We start from the raw sequence: 16,301 nt of genomic DNA, 5'->3' as shown, positions 1-16,301 counted from the left end.
ATATAACCCAGAATGCCAAGGCACATAATCCACAGTATCTGCTTTGAACTGAACTATCTTGAGCCCACACTGCCATATAATCCAGTTCAGTGTGGATTTTATACAGCTGTGTAGAAGGGGCCTCATAGTATAATCAAGTTCTAAGCAGATAATATAGGATTATAAATATCATATATAATAACTACTGTAGTATAATAATACAGAACAATATAATCTCTAAAATCAGGACAGTAAATAAAGAACAACACTCTGAAAACAGGGGAATTCCAGACAGGAAACAATCAGGACCAGCTAACACCTCTCAACAAAGGATTCCCCTAGGAATCCCACTTAGGACGAAGCCACAGCAACGCGTAGCCGGGCACAGCAAGTAATAATATAGGATGGCATACATAATAATAATAATAATAATAATAATAATAATAATAATAATAATAATAATAATAATTGTGCGGTTTTCTGGCATTGTGTATTTCTGCTGCTTCTGTGACTGTTCATTTGGGTTTTGATGATTCCGTAGCCCACTTGTCGATGGATGTCCAGAATCAGCAGCATCCACCGCGGTCCTTTTTATCCTGGGCGACGACCGAGCCAGTATAGACTTCGTTTGGGTTTGATTCTCCATAATGCTAATGGGTTCGGTGCACTTGGTTCTGCTCCTCAAAGCGCAGCAGACAAAAAATCAGTACAAGAAAACCGCACTACAAACTAGAGCTGACAGCTGGCACAACAAAACATTGCATGGGAAGTTCCTTGACAAAATTGAAGGAAAAGCTGAAAAGGAGAAGACCTGGCTCTGGCTCACGAATGGGACCCTGAAGAAGGAGACAGAAGGCCTGATCCTTGCAGCCCAGGAGCAAGACATCAGGACAAAGGCAATTAATAATAATAATAATAATAATAATAATAATAATAATAATAATAGAAGACCTGGCTCTGGCTCACGAATGGGACCCTGAAGAAGGAGACAGAAGGCCTGATCCTTGCAGCCCAGGAGCAAGACATCAGGACAAAGGCCATTAATAATAATAATAATAATAATAATAATAATAATAATAATAATACTAATAATAGAAGACCTGGCTCTGGCTCACGAATGGGACCCTGAAGAAGGAGACAGAAGGCCTGATCCTTGCAGCCCAGGAGCAAGACATCAGAACAAAGGCAATTCAGGCCAAGATCGAAAAATCAGCTGATGACCCAAAATGCAGACTGTGCAAGGAAACCGACGAAACCATTGATCATATCCTCAGCTGTTGTAAGAAAATTGCACAGACAGACTACGAACAGAGGCACAACTATGTGGCCCAAATGATTCTTTGGAACTTATGCCTCAAGTACCACCTCCCTGCAGTAAAGAACTGTTGGGATCACAAACCTGCAAAAGTATTGGAAAATGAGCATGCAAAGAAACTGTGGGACTTCCGAATACAGACTGACAAAGTCCTGGAACACAACACACCAGACATCACAGTTGTGGAAAAGAAAAAGGTTTGGATCATTGATGTCGCCATCCTAGGTGACAGTCGCATTGATGAAAAACAACAGGAAAAACTCAGCCGCTCTCAGGACCTCAAGATTGAACTTCAAAGACTCTGGCAGAAACCAGTGCAGGTGGTCCCGGTGGTGATGGGCACATTGGGTGCTGTGCCAAGAGATCTCAGCCGGCATTTGGAAACAATAGACATTGACAAAATTACGATCTGCCAACTGCAAAAGGCCACCCTACTTGGATCTGCGCGCATCATCCGAAAATACATCACACAGTCCTAGACACTTTGGAAGTGTTCGGCTTGTGATTTTTGATATGAAATCCAGCATATCTACCTTGTTTGCTGTGTCATAAATAATAATAATAATAATAATAATAATAATAATAATAATAATAATAATAACCATCATCATCATAATCATCACCATCATTGCAATGCAAAGAGGGCAACTGGTCCCAGTATGAGATGCCAAATATGCCCAGCATGGAAGGCCAACAGCGCCATCTGGTGGGAGAAAGGAGACAAAGCACTGCCTTGACTTCAGAATGCATCTCCACTGTGGAATTAATGCATTTTGACCCCATATCCTTTACCTGCCATGGCCCCATGCTATAAAACCATGGGAGTTGTAGTTTAGGGATGCACCAGCATTTTTTTTTTGGTAGAGAAAGCCTTGCAAAACTACATCTCCCAGGCTTCCATCGAATTGAGCCATGTAGGATGAAACCACATTAAGTCCACAATGTAGGCGCACCCTCACAGAAGCAAAGCTCTCCCTGGAAAAAAAAGCAAGCAACTTTCAAGAAAAGTATGTGGCTTTTTTATTAGATAGATAGATAGATAGATAGACAGACAGACAGATAGATAGATAAAGAAAGGAAGGCTTTGGTCCAGTGGGCCCACTCTGGAGATTATGGAAGGACATTCTTCAACTTTCTCCAAGAGACTGACTCTGCAATACCTGTTTTAAAATAAAACACAATATGATGTCAGTGGGAAACTCAACTGGGGGGCACGGGACCCCATAAAAACAGGGGAAACACAAATATTAAATCTTTTTTAAACCTAGGAGAAGACCTCCCTAAGAATCTCGAGGTCCATCCTCCTTCAGACGCTGATGATGTCGGTGTTTTCCACCTCCTCCTCCTCCTCCTTGGTGGGCGCCGTGTGGCGGATGACGTGCCGCGTGGAGACGTCCTGGTAGTCAAAGTAGTTCAGGTTCAGGTTGCGGGCGATGCGGCGCCCCAGAACGTCCAACATCTGAGGGAGGGATGGAGCGACAGGTGGAAGGACGGGTGGTTGGGTAGGTGGGTGGAACCACAGGCAGATGAATAGATAAAGCAGGGAAGGACAGGTGGGTGGATGGATCAACAGACAGGTGAACAGACAGAAGAATGGATGGACAAATGAAAGGATGGGTGAACAAATGGATGGATGGATGGGCAGATGAGCACATGGATAGATGGATGGATGGATGGATGGATGAATGGATGGATGGATGGATCAACAGACTGGTGAATAGACAGAAGAACGGATGGACAAATGAAAGGATGGGTGGACAAATGGATGGATGGATGGATGGATGGATGGATGGATGGACAGATAGAGGAATAGATAGAAGGACAGATGGACAAATGAAAGGATGGGTGAACAAATGGATGGATGGATGGGCAGATGAGCACATGGATAGATGGATGGATGGATGGATGGATGGATGGATGGATGGATGGATGGATGGATCAACAGACTGGTGAATAGACAGAAGAACGGATGGACAAATGAAAGGATGGGCGGACAAATAGATGCATGGATGGATGGATGGATGGATGGATGGATCAACAGATAGGTGAATAGATAGAAGAACGGATGGACAAATGAAAGGATGGATGGACAAATGGATGGACTGATGGATGGATGGATGGATGGATCGACAGACAGAGGAATAGATAGAAGGACAGATGGACAAATGAAAGGATGGGTGGACAAATAGATGGATCAATAGATGAATGGATTGATGGATCGACGGATGGGTGGGTGGATGGATGGATAGATGGACAAATGACCACATGGATAGAAGGATATATGGATGGATTGACAGACAGATGAATAGATAGAAGGATGCATGGAAAAATGAAAGGATGGGTGGACAAATGGATGGATGGATGGGAGATTAGATGTATGGATGGACAAAGAAATGGACGGATGAACATATGTATGGATCGACAGAGGAATAGATAGAAAGATGGATGGACAAATGAAAGGATGGATGGATGAATGGATGGATGGATGGATAGATGGACGGACAGATGGACAAATGGATGGATAGATGGATGAGCACATGGATAGATGTACATCTGGATGGATTGACTGACAGATGAATAGATAGAAGGATGGATGGACAGATGGGTGGATGGACTGATGGGCACATGGATACATGGATGGATCGACAAACAGATGAATAGATAGAAGTACTTATGGACAAATGAAATGGTGGGTGGACAAATAGATGGATTGATGGGTGAATGGACGGATGGACAACTGGATGGATGAGATATATGGATGGGTTGACAGAAAGATGAATAGATAGAAAGATTGATGGGGAGATGGGTGGATGAGCACATGGATAGATTGATAGATTGACACAGAGGAATAAATAGAAGGATACAAAAGAAAGGATGGGTGGACAATAGATGGATTGATGGATGGGCAGACAGATGGATGAGAGATTAGAGGTATGGATGAACAGAGGAATGGATGGATGGACGGAAAGATAGATAAATTGATGGATGGATGGATGGATGGGTGGGTGGTGGATGGGTGGATGGACGGAAAGATAGATAAATTGATGGATGGATGGATGGATAGATGGACGGACAGATGGACAAATGGATGGATGGATGGATGGATGGATGGATGGATGGATGGATGGATGGATGGATGGGTGGGTGGGTGGGTGGGTGGACAGAAAGATATATAAATTGATGGATGGATGGATGGATGGATGGATGGACGGACAGATGGACAAATGGATGGATGGATGGATGGATGGACACATGGATGAAAGGGTAGAAGTATGGGTTGAACAAAGTAATTAATTGAGGGATGGACAGACTGATGGATAAATGGATGGATGGATGAGTGGATGAAAGGGTAGACAGATAGACAAATAGATGAACAGATGAACAGGCAGACAAATGGACGGACACAGGAGATAAATGGATTGTCAGATGGACAAACCAATGGACAGGCAGTCAACCAGCCAGTCAGATGGATAGACAGACAACAGGATGGATGAGTAGATGGATGCCAAAGACACAGGGAACAGGGTTGTCCAGGTTGGGAAAGAGAACACCAAACATTTCTATGGGAGGTGAGAGCACGTCTTGTGTGGTATATGAGTGTGTCAGCTTTGAGCCCATTGCCTCTAGAGTCCAGTCAGTGTCTTACTCGTGTGTAAGTTTCCCTAGAGAAACACTGGGATCCTGGCCACAGAATGGCCACATTCAATTGCAGAACTGGTGTTTCAGATATAAAAATAATGCATGTGTCTCCTCACCTCATATTTCTCTGATAGGTTCGACAAGGTGAGCACCTCCAAATGGTATCCATTGATGATCAGGCTGTAGAACAGCTTGCCATAAGCTGGAAGGAGGAGGGAGACAGGCCAGGTTTTAATTAGGACTTTACTCATTTAATTGGGCTTCCTAAAAATATATGAAAACTGGAGGAAGGAGCCTTTCTTGTCTATGTAACCCATGGGGTTGCCATAAATGGACAGGTGGAGGCATATCAACATACAGACACATTATAGGTGCATCTAGACTGTAGAATGAATGCAATCCGATGCCACTTTAACCACCATGGTTCTGTGCTATGGAATCCTGGGAGTTGTAGATAGGCACTCTCCATCGCTGAAGGCCTTTGAACATGTGATATAGGTGAGCAATGCTTCCTGGCAGAAGGAGGTTGGACTAGATGGCCCTTGGGGGTCCCTTCCAATGCTAAGATTCAAAGCATGGGATGGATGGATGGATGGGTGGATGGATGGATAGAAGGAGCCATGGAGTCTCCTTCTTTGAAAACATTTGAACATGGGCATCTTTGGGGAGGGCCATAGGTAAGCATGGCTTCCTGGTCTAATGAGGTTGGGCTAGATGACCCTTGGGGGTCCCTTCCAATACTAAGATTCAAAGCATGGGATGGATGGATAGAAGGGGTCACAGAGTCTCCATCTTTGAAGACATTTCAAGATGGGCATCTTTTGGGAGCGCCATAGGTGAACATGGCTTCCTGGTCTAGTGAGGTTGGGTTAGATGGCCCTTGGGGGTCCCTTCCTAAGATTCAAAGCATGGGATGGATGGATGGATGGAAGGAGCCATGGAGTCTCCATCTTTGAAGACATTTCAACATGGGCATCTTTTGGGAGCGCCATAGGTGAGCATGGCTTCCTGGTCTAATGAGGTTGGGCTAGATGGCCCTTGGGAGTCCCTTCCAACCCTAGGGCTTTATGCCTCGTGTGCTTCCCTCCCTGCCAGGCCCCATTACCATCCTTCTGGGCCACGATCCGGACGTAGATCTGGTGCAAGGGCCCCTCATGCCACAGGATGCCCTTGATGTAGAACTGGTAGTACTCCTTGGCGTGGTTGATGATCAGCCGCCGCTTGTTCATGTTGCTGGCAATGAGCCACATGCCGGTCACCATGGCATAGACGAAAAGGACCGAGAAGTCCTGGGAGCCCTGCTAGTCGGGGGGTCAAGCCAGACAGGTGAGAGCATCAGCACAACACACCTGTGGGGACCAGGCGTGTTTTGGATGCCAGATTTTGGAATGTGTCTATATTTATTGATTGATTGATTGATTGATGACATTTCTACCCCGCCTTTCTCAACCCCGAAGGGGACTCAAGGCGGCTTACAAATAGTCAACTATTCGATGCCTTAAAAACAATGTACAATTCAAATTAACGTTAAAAGAGAATCATAAAATACATTAAACAATTAAAACATTTAAACAATACATTCACAATTAATTGCGTAACCCACAAGCGTTATCCAGACAGTTCCAAAGTCATGGCATATCAATCCATATATGTCTATTGCACAAGTTCTCCAAAGGCTTTGTCAGAGAGCCACATTTCCAGTCTCTTACTTAAGACCAGAAGGGAGGGGGCTGATCTAATATCCCTGGGGAGGGAATTCTGTCAGGGGGTAATTAGCTCCGAACCACCCTGATTTATTGGTGAGTCAGGCCTCTCACCAGTCCATCCTCCGTCAGACCGCTTAAGCATCTGGCTAAGCAGCACCGAAAAAACGACATCACAGTCGTAATTCAGCTGATCACAGCGGTTCCAAGGCTTTATTATATACAAACTATATACAGCTACAAAGTCCATCGCTCATAGGACCCATGCTTCCCTAGCAAGGCAAAGCATGTCCTCTCTCTTTGCCGATTGGCAGCGAAGCTCTTCTGCCGGCAACTTCCACATTCCATAGAAGAATGACGAACATCCTGTCCGCCCTCTGAGACCGGAAGGCTTGACCTATTGGCTAGGCAGGCTATACTCAAGCTGGCCTGCCATTAACCCATATGCTGCTGGAAATCATGCAGGAATACACAGTTGCAAAAACCCAACAGCAAAAACACTTGATTCAACATTTCACCCTTACACCAAAATACACCAACAATTTCCACAGCTGAGGGGCCACCACCGAGAAGGCTCTGTCTCCCGTCCCCGCCAACCTCGCCTGTGAGGAAGGCGGGACCTAGAGCAGGACCTCCCCAGATGATCTTAAACTCTGAGATGGTTCATGGGGGAGATACATTCGGAAAGGTACGTTTAGGGCTTTATAGGCTAAAGGCAGCTTTATAGGGCTTTATAAGCTAGACTGGGACCTGGCTCATCAATCAGTCGGGGGCGCCGATTCCCTGACACCTTCGGGGAGATGGTAGCAGGATATAATAATAGTTATTATTATATTATTATACCCTGTTCAAACTTGCGACTGAGCAGGAGGACCTCCTTCTTGTCTGGATTCAACTTCAATTTGTTTGCCCCCAACCAAACCATCACAGCGGCCAGGCACCAGTTCAGGACCTGAACACCCTCCTTACCATCCGGTGGAAAGGAGTGATAGAGTTGAATGTCATCTGCGTACAGATGACATCAAACTCCAAAACTCCGGATGATCTCTTCCAACAGTTTCATGTAGATGTTAAACAACATGGGGGACAGTGTTGAGCCCTGCGGGATCCCACAGGACAGCAGCTGCGGGGCCGAGCAGGTGCCCCCCAACACCTTCTAGGAGAGACCCTCCAGGAAGGACCGGAGCCACTGCAAGCCATTCCCATAAGTTATCCCAGAAGGATACTGTGGTCAACGGTATCGAAGGCCGCTGAAAGGTCCAGCAGAACCAGCAGGGACACACTCCCCTGTCCAGTTCCCGGCGTAGATGATCCACTAAGGCGACCATGGCTGTTTCAGTCCCATGACCCGGCCTAAAGCCAGACTGTGCCAGGCTATATTTGCATCTACATACATAAGGAGAGATCTTGGAGAGGGGACCTCATCCACAAACGGAATTTCATGCAACATGTTTCTGTGCATGAAGCAAAGCTGAACCATCAGAAAGCAAAGATGTCACCATCTTAGCCACCCCGGTGGACCATTTCTGGAGTATTTCAGATTTCAGTATTCCAGACACATATATAATTTTGTGTGCTTTAAGCTAGGATAGGCATGGCGAAGAAACATTAGCGTGGTCAAGGTGGCCAAAGATTTGAATGAGGAGGAACGTGCACCAGTTTGATCTTGTATTGTCGTCAAGAAATTGACCCTCCTCCTCTGATAATAATAACTATAAATGTATAATGTATTTTTAGAGTTCAGCTGGGTTTCAGCCAAGTTCAGCCTCAGCCCAGTCCCAAACATTCCTGGTAGGATTGATCTGATCAACTCTCCATTCGTGATTCTGAGGAAACCCATCAGGCCAGCCCATTACACTATGTAATAGTAATATTTATGATTGTTGTTGTTGTTGTTGTTGTTGTTGTTGTTGTTGTTGTTATTTCTTACCCACCTCTCCTTGTGGCTCGAGGCGGGTTCCAGCATAATTAAAACACATAAACATAAAAATTATAAATAGCATTTCCTAATTGATTCTATCATGAAAACATGGGAAAGGTTTATTAAACTGCAAAGGCTTTGTTTTTGTGGGAAGGACACCCTGCTATAGCACATTTTGTTCTAATTTTTCCATGAATATCTCGTAGAGTCTTAACCAATTCAACGTAGTACATGGCTGCCACAAAAACAAAGTTTCTGGAGTAGAACAACTACTTTCAAAGTAAGGACTGCACAATTAAACAGGAAATAAGATTTTCAAACCAGGAACAGAAAAATGTTCAAATTTTGTTACATGGTGTTATCTGCTTCCTCTACACCTACAATACAAAACACACACACACACACACACACACACACACACACACTTACTTTAATTGATAAAACAGACCCAGCTCTTCTTCCTCTTCTGGGTCCGATGGGTGTCTCTTTTTCGTAACCTTTCACTGTTGCAAAACTTTGCATAATTGTACTGCCTACTCCCTACTCTCTGTTTCTACAACTGAGCCTTTGCTGTACAACAGTCCAGCAGAAGATCCACTAGTTATCAAATATCAAATAATATTATGTATTATGTAGTGCTTATATGACTTTGGACTACCCTGTTTCCCTGAAAATAAGACATCCCCGAAAAATAAGACCTAGTAGAAGTTTTGCTCAATTGCTCAATATAAGGCCTCCCCCAAAAGTAAGACCTAGCAAAGTTTTTGTTTGGAAGCATGCCCGCCGAACAGAACACCAGAACATACAGGGTTGGTAAATGCACATACCAGCTGTGCATGAAATTCTTGATAGGATTCAGAGTTTGTCTGGTAATGCTGGTTTGTGATGACAACTACTGTACAGTATATAATAAATGTTCATTTTTTGTTCAACAATAAATGTGAATTCTTCTTCATGGAAAAATAAGACATCCCCTGAAAGTAAGACCTAGCACATCTTTGGGAGCAAAAATTAATAAAAGACACTGTCTTATTTTTGGGGAAACACGGTATATGGTTGTATTGAGAAACAACACGGATTCTTCCAGTGGACTCCCTGTTGAGAGAAGGATTGCCTGTATCCCCCAGGACTCATCAAGGATTTTGTTTACTCACTTGATTGACTTTCCAGTTTCCCGAGCCTCTTTGTGTAGAGATTATTCCAAGCTTCCAAAGCCCATTACTGCTAAATACACATTCCTTCCAGTCTGGACAATGGGTCCACACCACTCAGAGGTGGGCACAACAGCAAACCAATCCCAGCCATTCTCTCTTCATCTTCCCCCAATCTGTGACATCAGGAGGAAGTCTCAGCCAATGAAAATGATGGATTCTAGGAGCCATGTCTCCTGACCAATCAGGGGAGGGAGTGGGGGGGTTTGAATAGCTACCAAAGCGTGCTGCACTTTTCTGTATGAGTTATGTCCGTTCTTTTGTGATTACACTGTTCTGATATCCAGCTGGCCAGATGAATAAAACTTCTGTTACTGCCTTCAAACCCGGCCATGTTTTTCCTGGCTTTCAAAGTAGCATGGTGCGCCAGGCAATTGACCTACACTGCCCTCTGATGGCAGAAAGCTGATTTCGGTAACAGTTTGAGTCTAACTCAGGGTGCATCTACACTGTCGAATTAACACAGTTTGACACCACTTTATCTGCTATGGTTCACTGCTATGGAATCCTGGGGTAAAGGATTGCAGGGAAGAGGAGAGGGCTTCCCAGGAGGTGCCAAACCTACCTTTTCAGTCCGGAAGTAGAAGACGGTGCCCACCAGTGAGATCACAAAAAGCAGGGCTCCCTTCCAAACCATGTCCTTGTAATACTCCATCACAAACACTGCAAGCAAGAGTTGCACAAGGGGGAGAACCACTTTGTATTGAATGGCAATGTATGGCATTGTAGAGCAGGCATGGGCCAACTTGGGCCTTCCAGGTGTTTTGGACTTCAACTCACACAATTCCTAACAGCCTACCAGCTATTTCTACAGGTTGTATCCGTCTCCTGTCTCTAGTGACTGTGTCAGGGATTCTTCTACTTCAGAAGAGGAAGGGGAGTAGGAAAGTGTTCATGAATCTGAGGGTGAGTTGGAATCTGTGGAGGAGATTTTGCTAGTACCCACATTTCAGGAGAGGCAAAAGTAAACAGAGCAGAGACGTCGTTCAGCTAGAATAGCTGCCAGAAATGCAGCTGAGTAATTAGGAACTGCCTTCGCAGCTGTGAGGGAACTCAGGGCTATAAAGCAGAAGCAGGTGCAGCCAGCTCTTGCTGGTAACAAACTGACTCTAATGCCTAAGCCTTTGCTCCCCTTGTGCCTGCTTCGAGTCTGCATCTGGGAAACTGCTCCTAAGGATTTATTGCTATTTCTTTGTCTGAAGTAAGACTGCTATTTGATTTGGGTATTTATCAGAGACTAAGAACTGCTTTTGCCCTAAGATTTCCTTCCTTTCTTTTGCATTATTCCACTGAGTGTGCTGTTCTTTATGTTTTGCTGAAGTAAAGCAGTTTTCATTTACTTACCACAGTGTTTTAAGGCTGTTCTTGAAAGACAAAACAGAACAGTTTGGGACTTGGATACTACAGATGTATTATCGGCTGGTTGTCCAGCAGATGGGAAACAGGATCTGGGTAATATCAATCTATTCTAGCCCTCTTGTGTTCAGCGCCATCAGAATGACCCACATTAATACTTCTTTGGGATCTGCTTTGGAAGAAAGTTGGACCAAAGACAGACTCACCTTTGGGCTGCTGCACCTGGAAGGGGAAGAACTTGTTCTCCTGGAGTTTATCTGAGAGTTTCTTCTCTGAATTGAAGTAGTTCAAGTTCCAGAGAGCGAAGGAACCTTTGAACGGAGACACTGACATCACGATGGGTCCAACAGAGAGCCTCCCTCTCTAATCTAGAATGGAGGAGACAGCAATTGAGGGTTCTGAACAGGAGCTGGATGGACATCAGTTGAGAGGGATCAGATTGTGCATTCCTGCTTGAGCAAAGGGCGGTGGACTGGATAATCTTTAGGTGCTCCTTCCAACCCAAAGTCCAATCTCATTCTTTGGAAGGTTTTTAAACAGAAGTTGAATGGCCATCTGTTGGGAGGGATTAGATTGTTTCTTTCTTCCTTCCTGGCAGAAAAGGGTTGGACTAGATTGTTAATGTGGGATTTGTGTATTAGTAGTGTTTAAATGAAATTTGTGTCTGGCATGTATGGCATACAGGTTGCATCATCCAGAGTATGGTATAGTCTGTAAAGAGTTAATGACTGGGAAGCTGTGTTGACCTTGATGTGTGGCTGGAACCTGGGGAGTATCCAGACTCAAGTGTGTTTGTTCATTACTGATTGTGTCAGTTGAGATCTTGCTCTGAGTTTGTGTCTGCCTAGAGTGAAAGCCAAGCCTGTGTTCGTCTGCAATTCTGTTTATCTTGTATAGTAAAACTTTGTATATATTTTTTAACATCGTCTCTGACATCTCTTCGTTCTGCGCTCCATTGACAACATACAACTGCTGCTATGCTGCGAATTACTCTGACGTAGATGACCTCTGGGACCCTTCCGTCTCTAGGATGCTCTGACTCAATGGGTCAAGACTTCAGTTTCAACTGCAGGGACGGAACATTCGTCATGAACTGTGGAATGTGGGATGTGCCTGCAAGCACTGATTAGAGACTCGGCTTGGTGAACGGATGTGCCATGCTTTTCCCTTGCTGGGGAACATGTGCCCGGAGAGTGATGGTGTTTGGAGTTGTATATAGTCTTGTATATAAAGCCTAGTACTGCTGGGATCAGTAGTAAATCTACGACTGAGGTGTCGTTTGTCAGTGCTACTTTTGCTGGCTGCATACGTGGTCTGACTGATGAGAAGTTGTTCATCAACAGGTCAGGGCGAGGGTAGTATCTCATTTCTCCACCTGCTCCTTCCCTCTGAGACCTGACAGAGGAAAGAAGGAGGAAAAGAAGAAAGGAAGAAAGAAAGAAAGGAAGGGAAACCCAATGGGCATAAATGTAGTGCCAGACCCTGGTCCACTGGAAAAGAAAATAATTGGCATTCCAGCATGTAAGCGATTGGTACATACAGTAGAGTCTCACTTATCCAAGCTAAACGGGCCGACAGAAGCTTGGATAAGCGAATATCTTGGATAATAAGGAGGGATTAAGGAAAAGCCTATTAAACATCAAATTAGGTTATAATTTTACAAATTAAGCTCCAAAACATCATATTATACAAAAAATTTGACAGAAAAAGTAGTTCAATATGTTATGTTGTAATTACTGTATTTACGAATTTAGCATCAAAAATATCATGATATATTGAAAACATTGACTACAAAAATGGCTTGGATAATCCAGAAGCTTGGATAAGCGAGGCTTGGATAAGTGAGACTCTACTGTAGTTGGTTTTTCACCTTGATTGCACTTTTCCTTTCTTTTTTCTAAAGTTTCTGAGATTAAAAAAAAATATTGGGTAATTTTCTCAAAAACAGGGTGTTATATAGGAAATTTGGAGACATATTTGAATTGCTATGAAATGATCTCATATAGATTGGATTCTGATGGAGTCTCCTTTTAAACTGAGATTGGATGGCCATCTGTTGGGAGGGCTTCAATTGTGCCTTCCTTCTTAGCAGAAGAGGGTTAGACTGAACGACCTTCCAGCTCTAGGATTCTGATATTTTGTTTAATCAAATCAGGGATAGAATAAAATAAATGTCTTCTGAAGGATACTGAAGGCTGTGAGTCCTTCTCTGGAGGTCTTTCAGAAGAGGTTGGATGGGCCTCTGCTGGGAGGGCTTTAGTTGTGCCTTCCTCCCTGGCAGAATGGATTTAGACTAGATAGCCTCTGGGGGTCCCTTCCAACTCTTGTGAAGTGTGATCTGCCTCGGAGATGCGACTTCTCTGGAGGTCTTTCAGCAAATGGATGGTCATCTGTCGGGAGGGCTTTAGTTGTGCCCCTTGGCACGTCAGAATGGGACTAGATGGCCCTTGGGGGTCCCTTCCTGCTATAAGGTCTTGCAATGCTGTGATGCCAATAAGTTTACCATGCTGAGGAAGTGTTTGTGATTACTTAATGTCAATAAACTACAAATATAATCAAATGGCATTTGTATTAGAAGGGGAGAAAACCACAGATACTACTTTGTAGGTTAGGATTTTTGACTTAATTTTAAACGAGCCCAATGTTTGACCTTTGGGGTTCCCTTCCCGCTCTGTGAATCCATCTTTCTGTGATTTGCTGCCTCAGAATGCAAAGGAACTGACCCTTCTAAACTGTCCTTGGCTCCTGTCCGAAGAAGAGAGTCCAAGCGGTCACTCCAAGGTCCGAAGGGCCACCAAGGCTTTCCGTAGAGATGGCCAAGAGACCAACAACGCCGGCCAATGACTCCATGGCAACTGCGGGCAACAGAATCCCACCTCTTCGTGCCATTGGCTTGACGGACTTTAGATAGCAACAAGGGCAGATAAGGGACACAGAGAGTTGGGAGGGACCCCCAAGGGTCATCTAGTCTGACCTGTTCCCAAGACAGGAAGCCACTGTAGAGAGATGGCCCAGGAAAAAACTTGTGACTTGTGTTCTAATCTCTGCCCTGTGTGTTTAATATGTATTTTATAGAACTACATTTCAATATATGTGTTTATAGAATTTTTGCAGTGTTTGTGTGTTTTGGTTGTGCTGTGACCTGCTTCAAGCTACAAGGAGAGGTGGGTAATAATAATAATAATAATAATAATAATAATAATAATAATAATAATAATAATAATAGACAAGGAGCAAGAAGAGCATCCTTTAAGAGAGGAAAGCAGGATATAAATCAAAATAATAATTATCATATAATGTATATACTCGAGTATAAGCCGACCCGAATTTAAGCCGAGGCACCTAATTTTATCACAAGAAAACTGGAAGAACATTGACCCCAGTATAAGCCTGAAACTGAAATCCAGTCTCTGACCAACACTGTCCGAATTTTTAGCACTGATATCAGCATGGAGTTTGGTTTGGACAAATGTTCCACAGTGGCATTGAAGAAGGGGAAAATCATTGAAAGTGAGGGCAGAAATATGCCCAATGGCCAAACAATAAAGTGTCACCAGCCAGAGGCCTATAAATATCTGGGCATATTACAGCTGGACAACATCAAGCATGAACATGAGAAAACTGTGGTCAGAAAAGAATACACACAAAGGGTCAGAAAAATTCTCAAAAGCAAGCTCAATGGAGGCAACACCACCAAGGCCATAAACACCTGGGCCATACCTGTCATAAGATATACTGCTGGCATCATAAACTGGACACAGGTGGAACTGGACAATTTGGACAGAAAAACAAGAAAACTCATGACCATTCATCATTCCCTGCACCCTCGCAGTGATGTTGACCGGCTGTATCTGCCAAGAAGATCAGGGGGCAGAGGACTCTTACAAGTAAAGCAAGCAGTCAAAGAAGAAGAACATGCCCTGGCAGAAGATGTCAAGCAAAGTGAAGAACCTGCTTTGATAGAAGTCAAAAATCAGAAACTCCTCAAAACAGAGCAGACAAAAAAATCAGTACAAGAAAGCCACACTACAAACTAGAGCTGACAGCTGGCACAACAAAGAATTGCATGGAAAGTTCCTTGACAAAACTGAAGGAAAAGCTGATAAGAAGAAGACCTGGCTCTGGCTCTCGAATGGGACCCTGAAGAAGGAGACAGCCCAGGAGCAAGACATCACAACAAAGGCAATTAATAATAATAATAACAATAATAATAATAATAATAATAATAATAATAATAATAATAATAATAATAGAAGACCTGGCTGTGGCTCACGAATGGGATCCTGAAGAAGGAGACAGAAGGCCTGATCCTTGCAGCCCAGGAGCAAGCCATCAGGACAAATGCAATTCAGGCCAAGATCGAAAAATCAGCTGATGACCCAAAATGCAGACTATGCAAGGAAACTGACGAAATCATTGATCATCTCCTCAGCTGCTGTAAGAAAATTGCACAGACAGACTACAAACAGAGGCACAACTATGTGGCCCAAAGGATTCACTGGAACTTATGCCTCAAGTCCCACCTCCCAGCAGCAAAGAACTGGTGGGATCACAAACCTGCAAAAGTATTGGAAAATGAACATGCAAAGATACTGTGGGACTTCCGAATCCAGACTGACAAAGTTCTGGAACACAACACACCAGACATCACAGTTGTGGAAAAGAACAAGGTTTGGATCATTGATGTCGCCATCCCAGGTGACAGTCGCATTGACGAAAAACAACAGGAAAAACTCAGCCGCTCTCAGGACCTCAAGATTGAACTTCAAAGACTCTGGCAGAAACCAGTGCAGGTGGTTCCGGTGGTGATGGGCACACTGGGTGCCATCCCAAAAGATCTCAGCCGGCATTTGGAAACAATAGACATTGACAAAATTACGTTCTGCCAACTGCAAAAGGCCACCCTGCTGGGATCTGTGCGCATCATCCGAAAATACATCACACAGTCCTAGACATTTGGGAAGTGTTCGACTTGTGGTTTTGTGATACGAAATCCAGCATATTATTATTATTATTATTATTATTATTATTATTATTATTATTATTATTATTATTCCAACTCTCAATGATTCTATCATATCTGAATACAGTAATACGCATTGCAATTATATTGCATAGTTTAATATTATATAATTCCTTCCTTTCTTTCCTCTGTGTGTGCCTAATGTATGTACTGC

At 43.8% G+C, this 16,301-nt stretch overlaps 1 protein-coding gene across 4 annotated transcripts; it reads right to left on the bottom strand.

Annotated features, from left to right (window-relative positions):
• Window positions 1–2,297: 2,297 nt before the first annotated feature.
• On the bottom strand, window positions 2,298–14,268 carry tmem249 (transmembrane protein 249). 4 transcript variants are annotated; one of them, XM_062979857.1, is made up of 7 exons: window positions 13,848–14,262; window positions 11,331–11,492; window positions 10,334–10,431; window positions 6,039–6,234; window positions 5,050–5,135; window positions 2,559–2,753; window positions 2,298–2,454 (listed from the first exon to the last, which is right to left on the bottom strand). In XM_062979857.1, the coding sequence occupies exons 2-6, from the start codon at window positions 11,455–11,457 to the stop codon at window positions 2,601–2,603; spliced, it is 660 nt and encodes a 219-aa protein (XP_062835927.1). In that variant the 5' UTR covers window positions 11,458–11,492; window positions 13,848–14,262; the 3' UTR covers window positions 2,298–2,454; window positions 2,559–2,600. The 4 variants fall into 4 exon arrangements, with proteins under 4 accessions (XP_062835927.1, XP_062835929.1, XP_062835926.1 ...); XM_062979859.1 differs by having other exon boundaries at window positions 2,298–2,690; window positions 13,848–14,268; XM_062979856.1 differs by having other exon boundaries at window positions 2,298–2,753; window positions 13,848–14,260.
• Between the last annotated feature and the right edge of the window lie 2,033 nt (window positions 14,269–16,301).

The sequence above is a fragment of the Anolis carolinensis genome, chromosome 4, assembly GCF_035594765.1.
Source record: "Anolis carolinensis isolate JA03-04 chromosome 4, rAnoCar3.1.pri, whole genome shotgun sequence".
Taxonomy (NCBI): Eukaryota; Metazoa; Chordata; class Lepidosauria; order Squamata; family Dactyloidae; genus Anolis; species Anolis carolinensis.
Note: the sequence above shows the minus strand (reverse complement) of the source record. Positions and strands in the feature narration are given on the sequence as shown.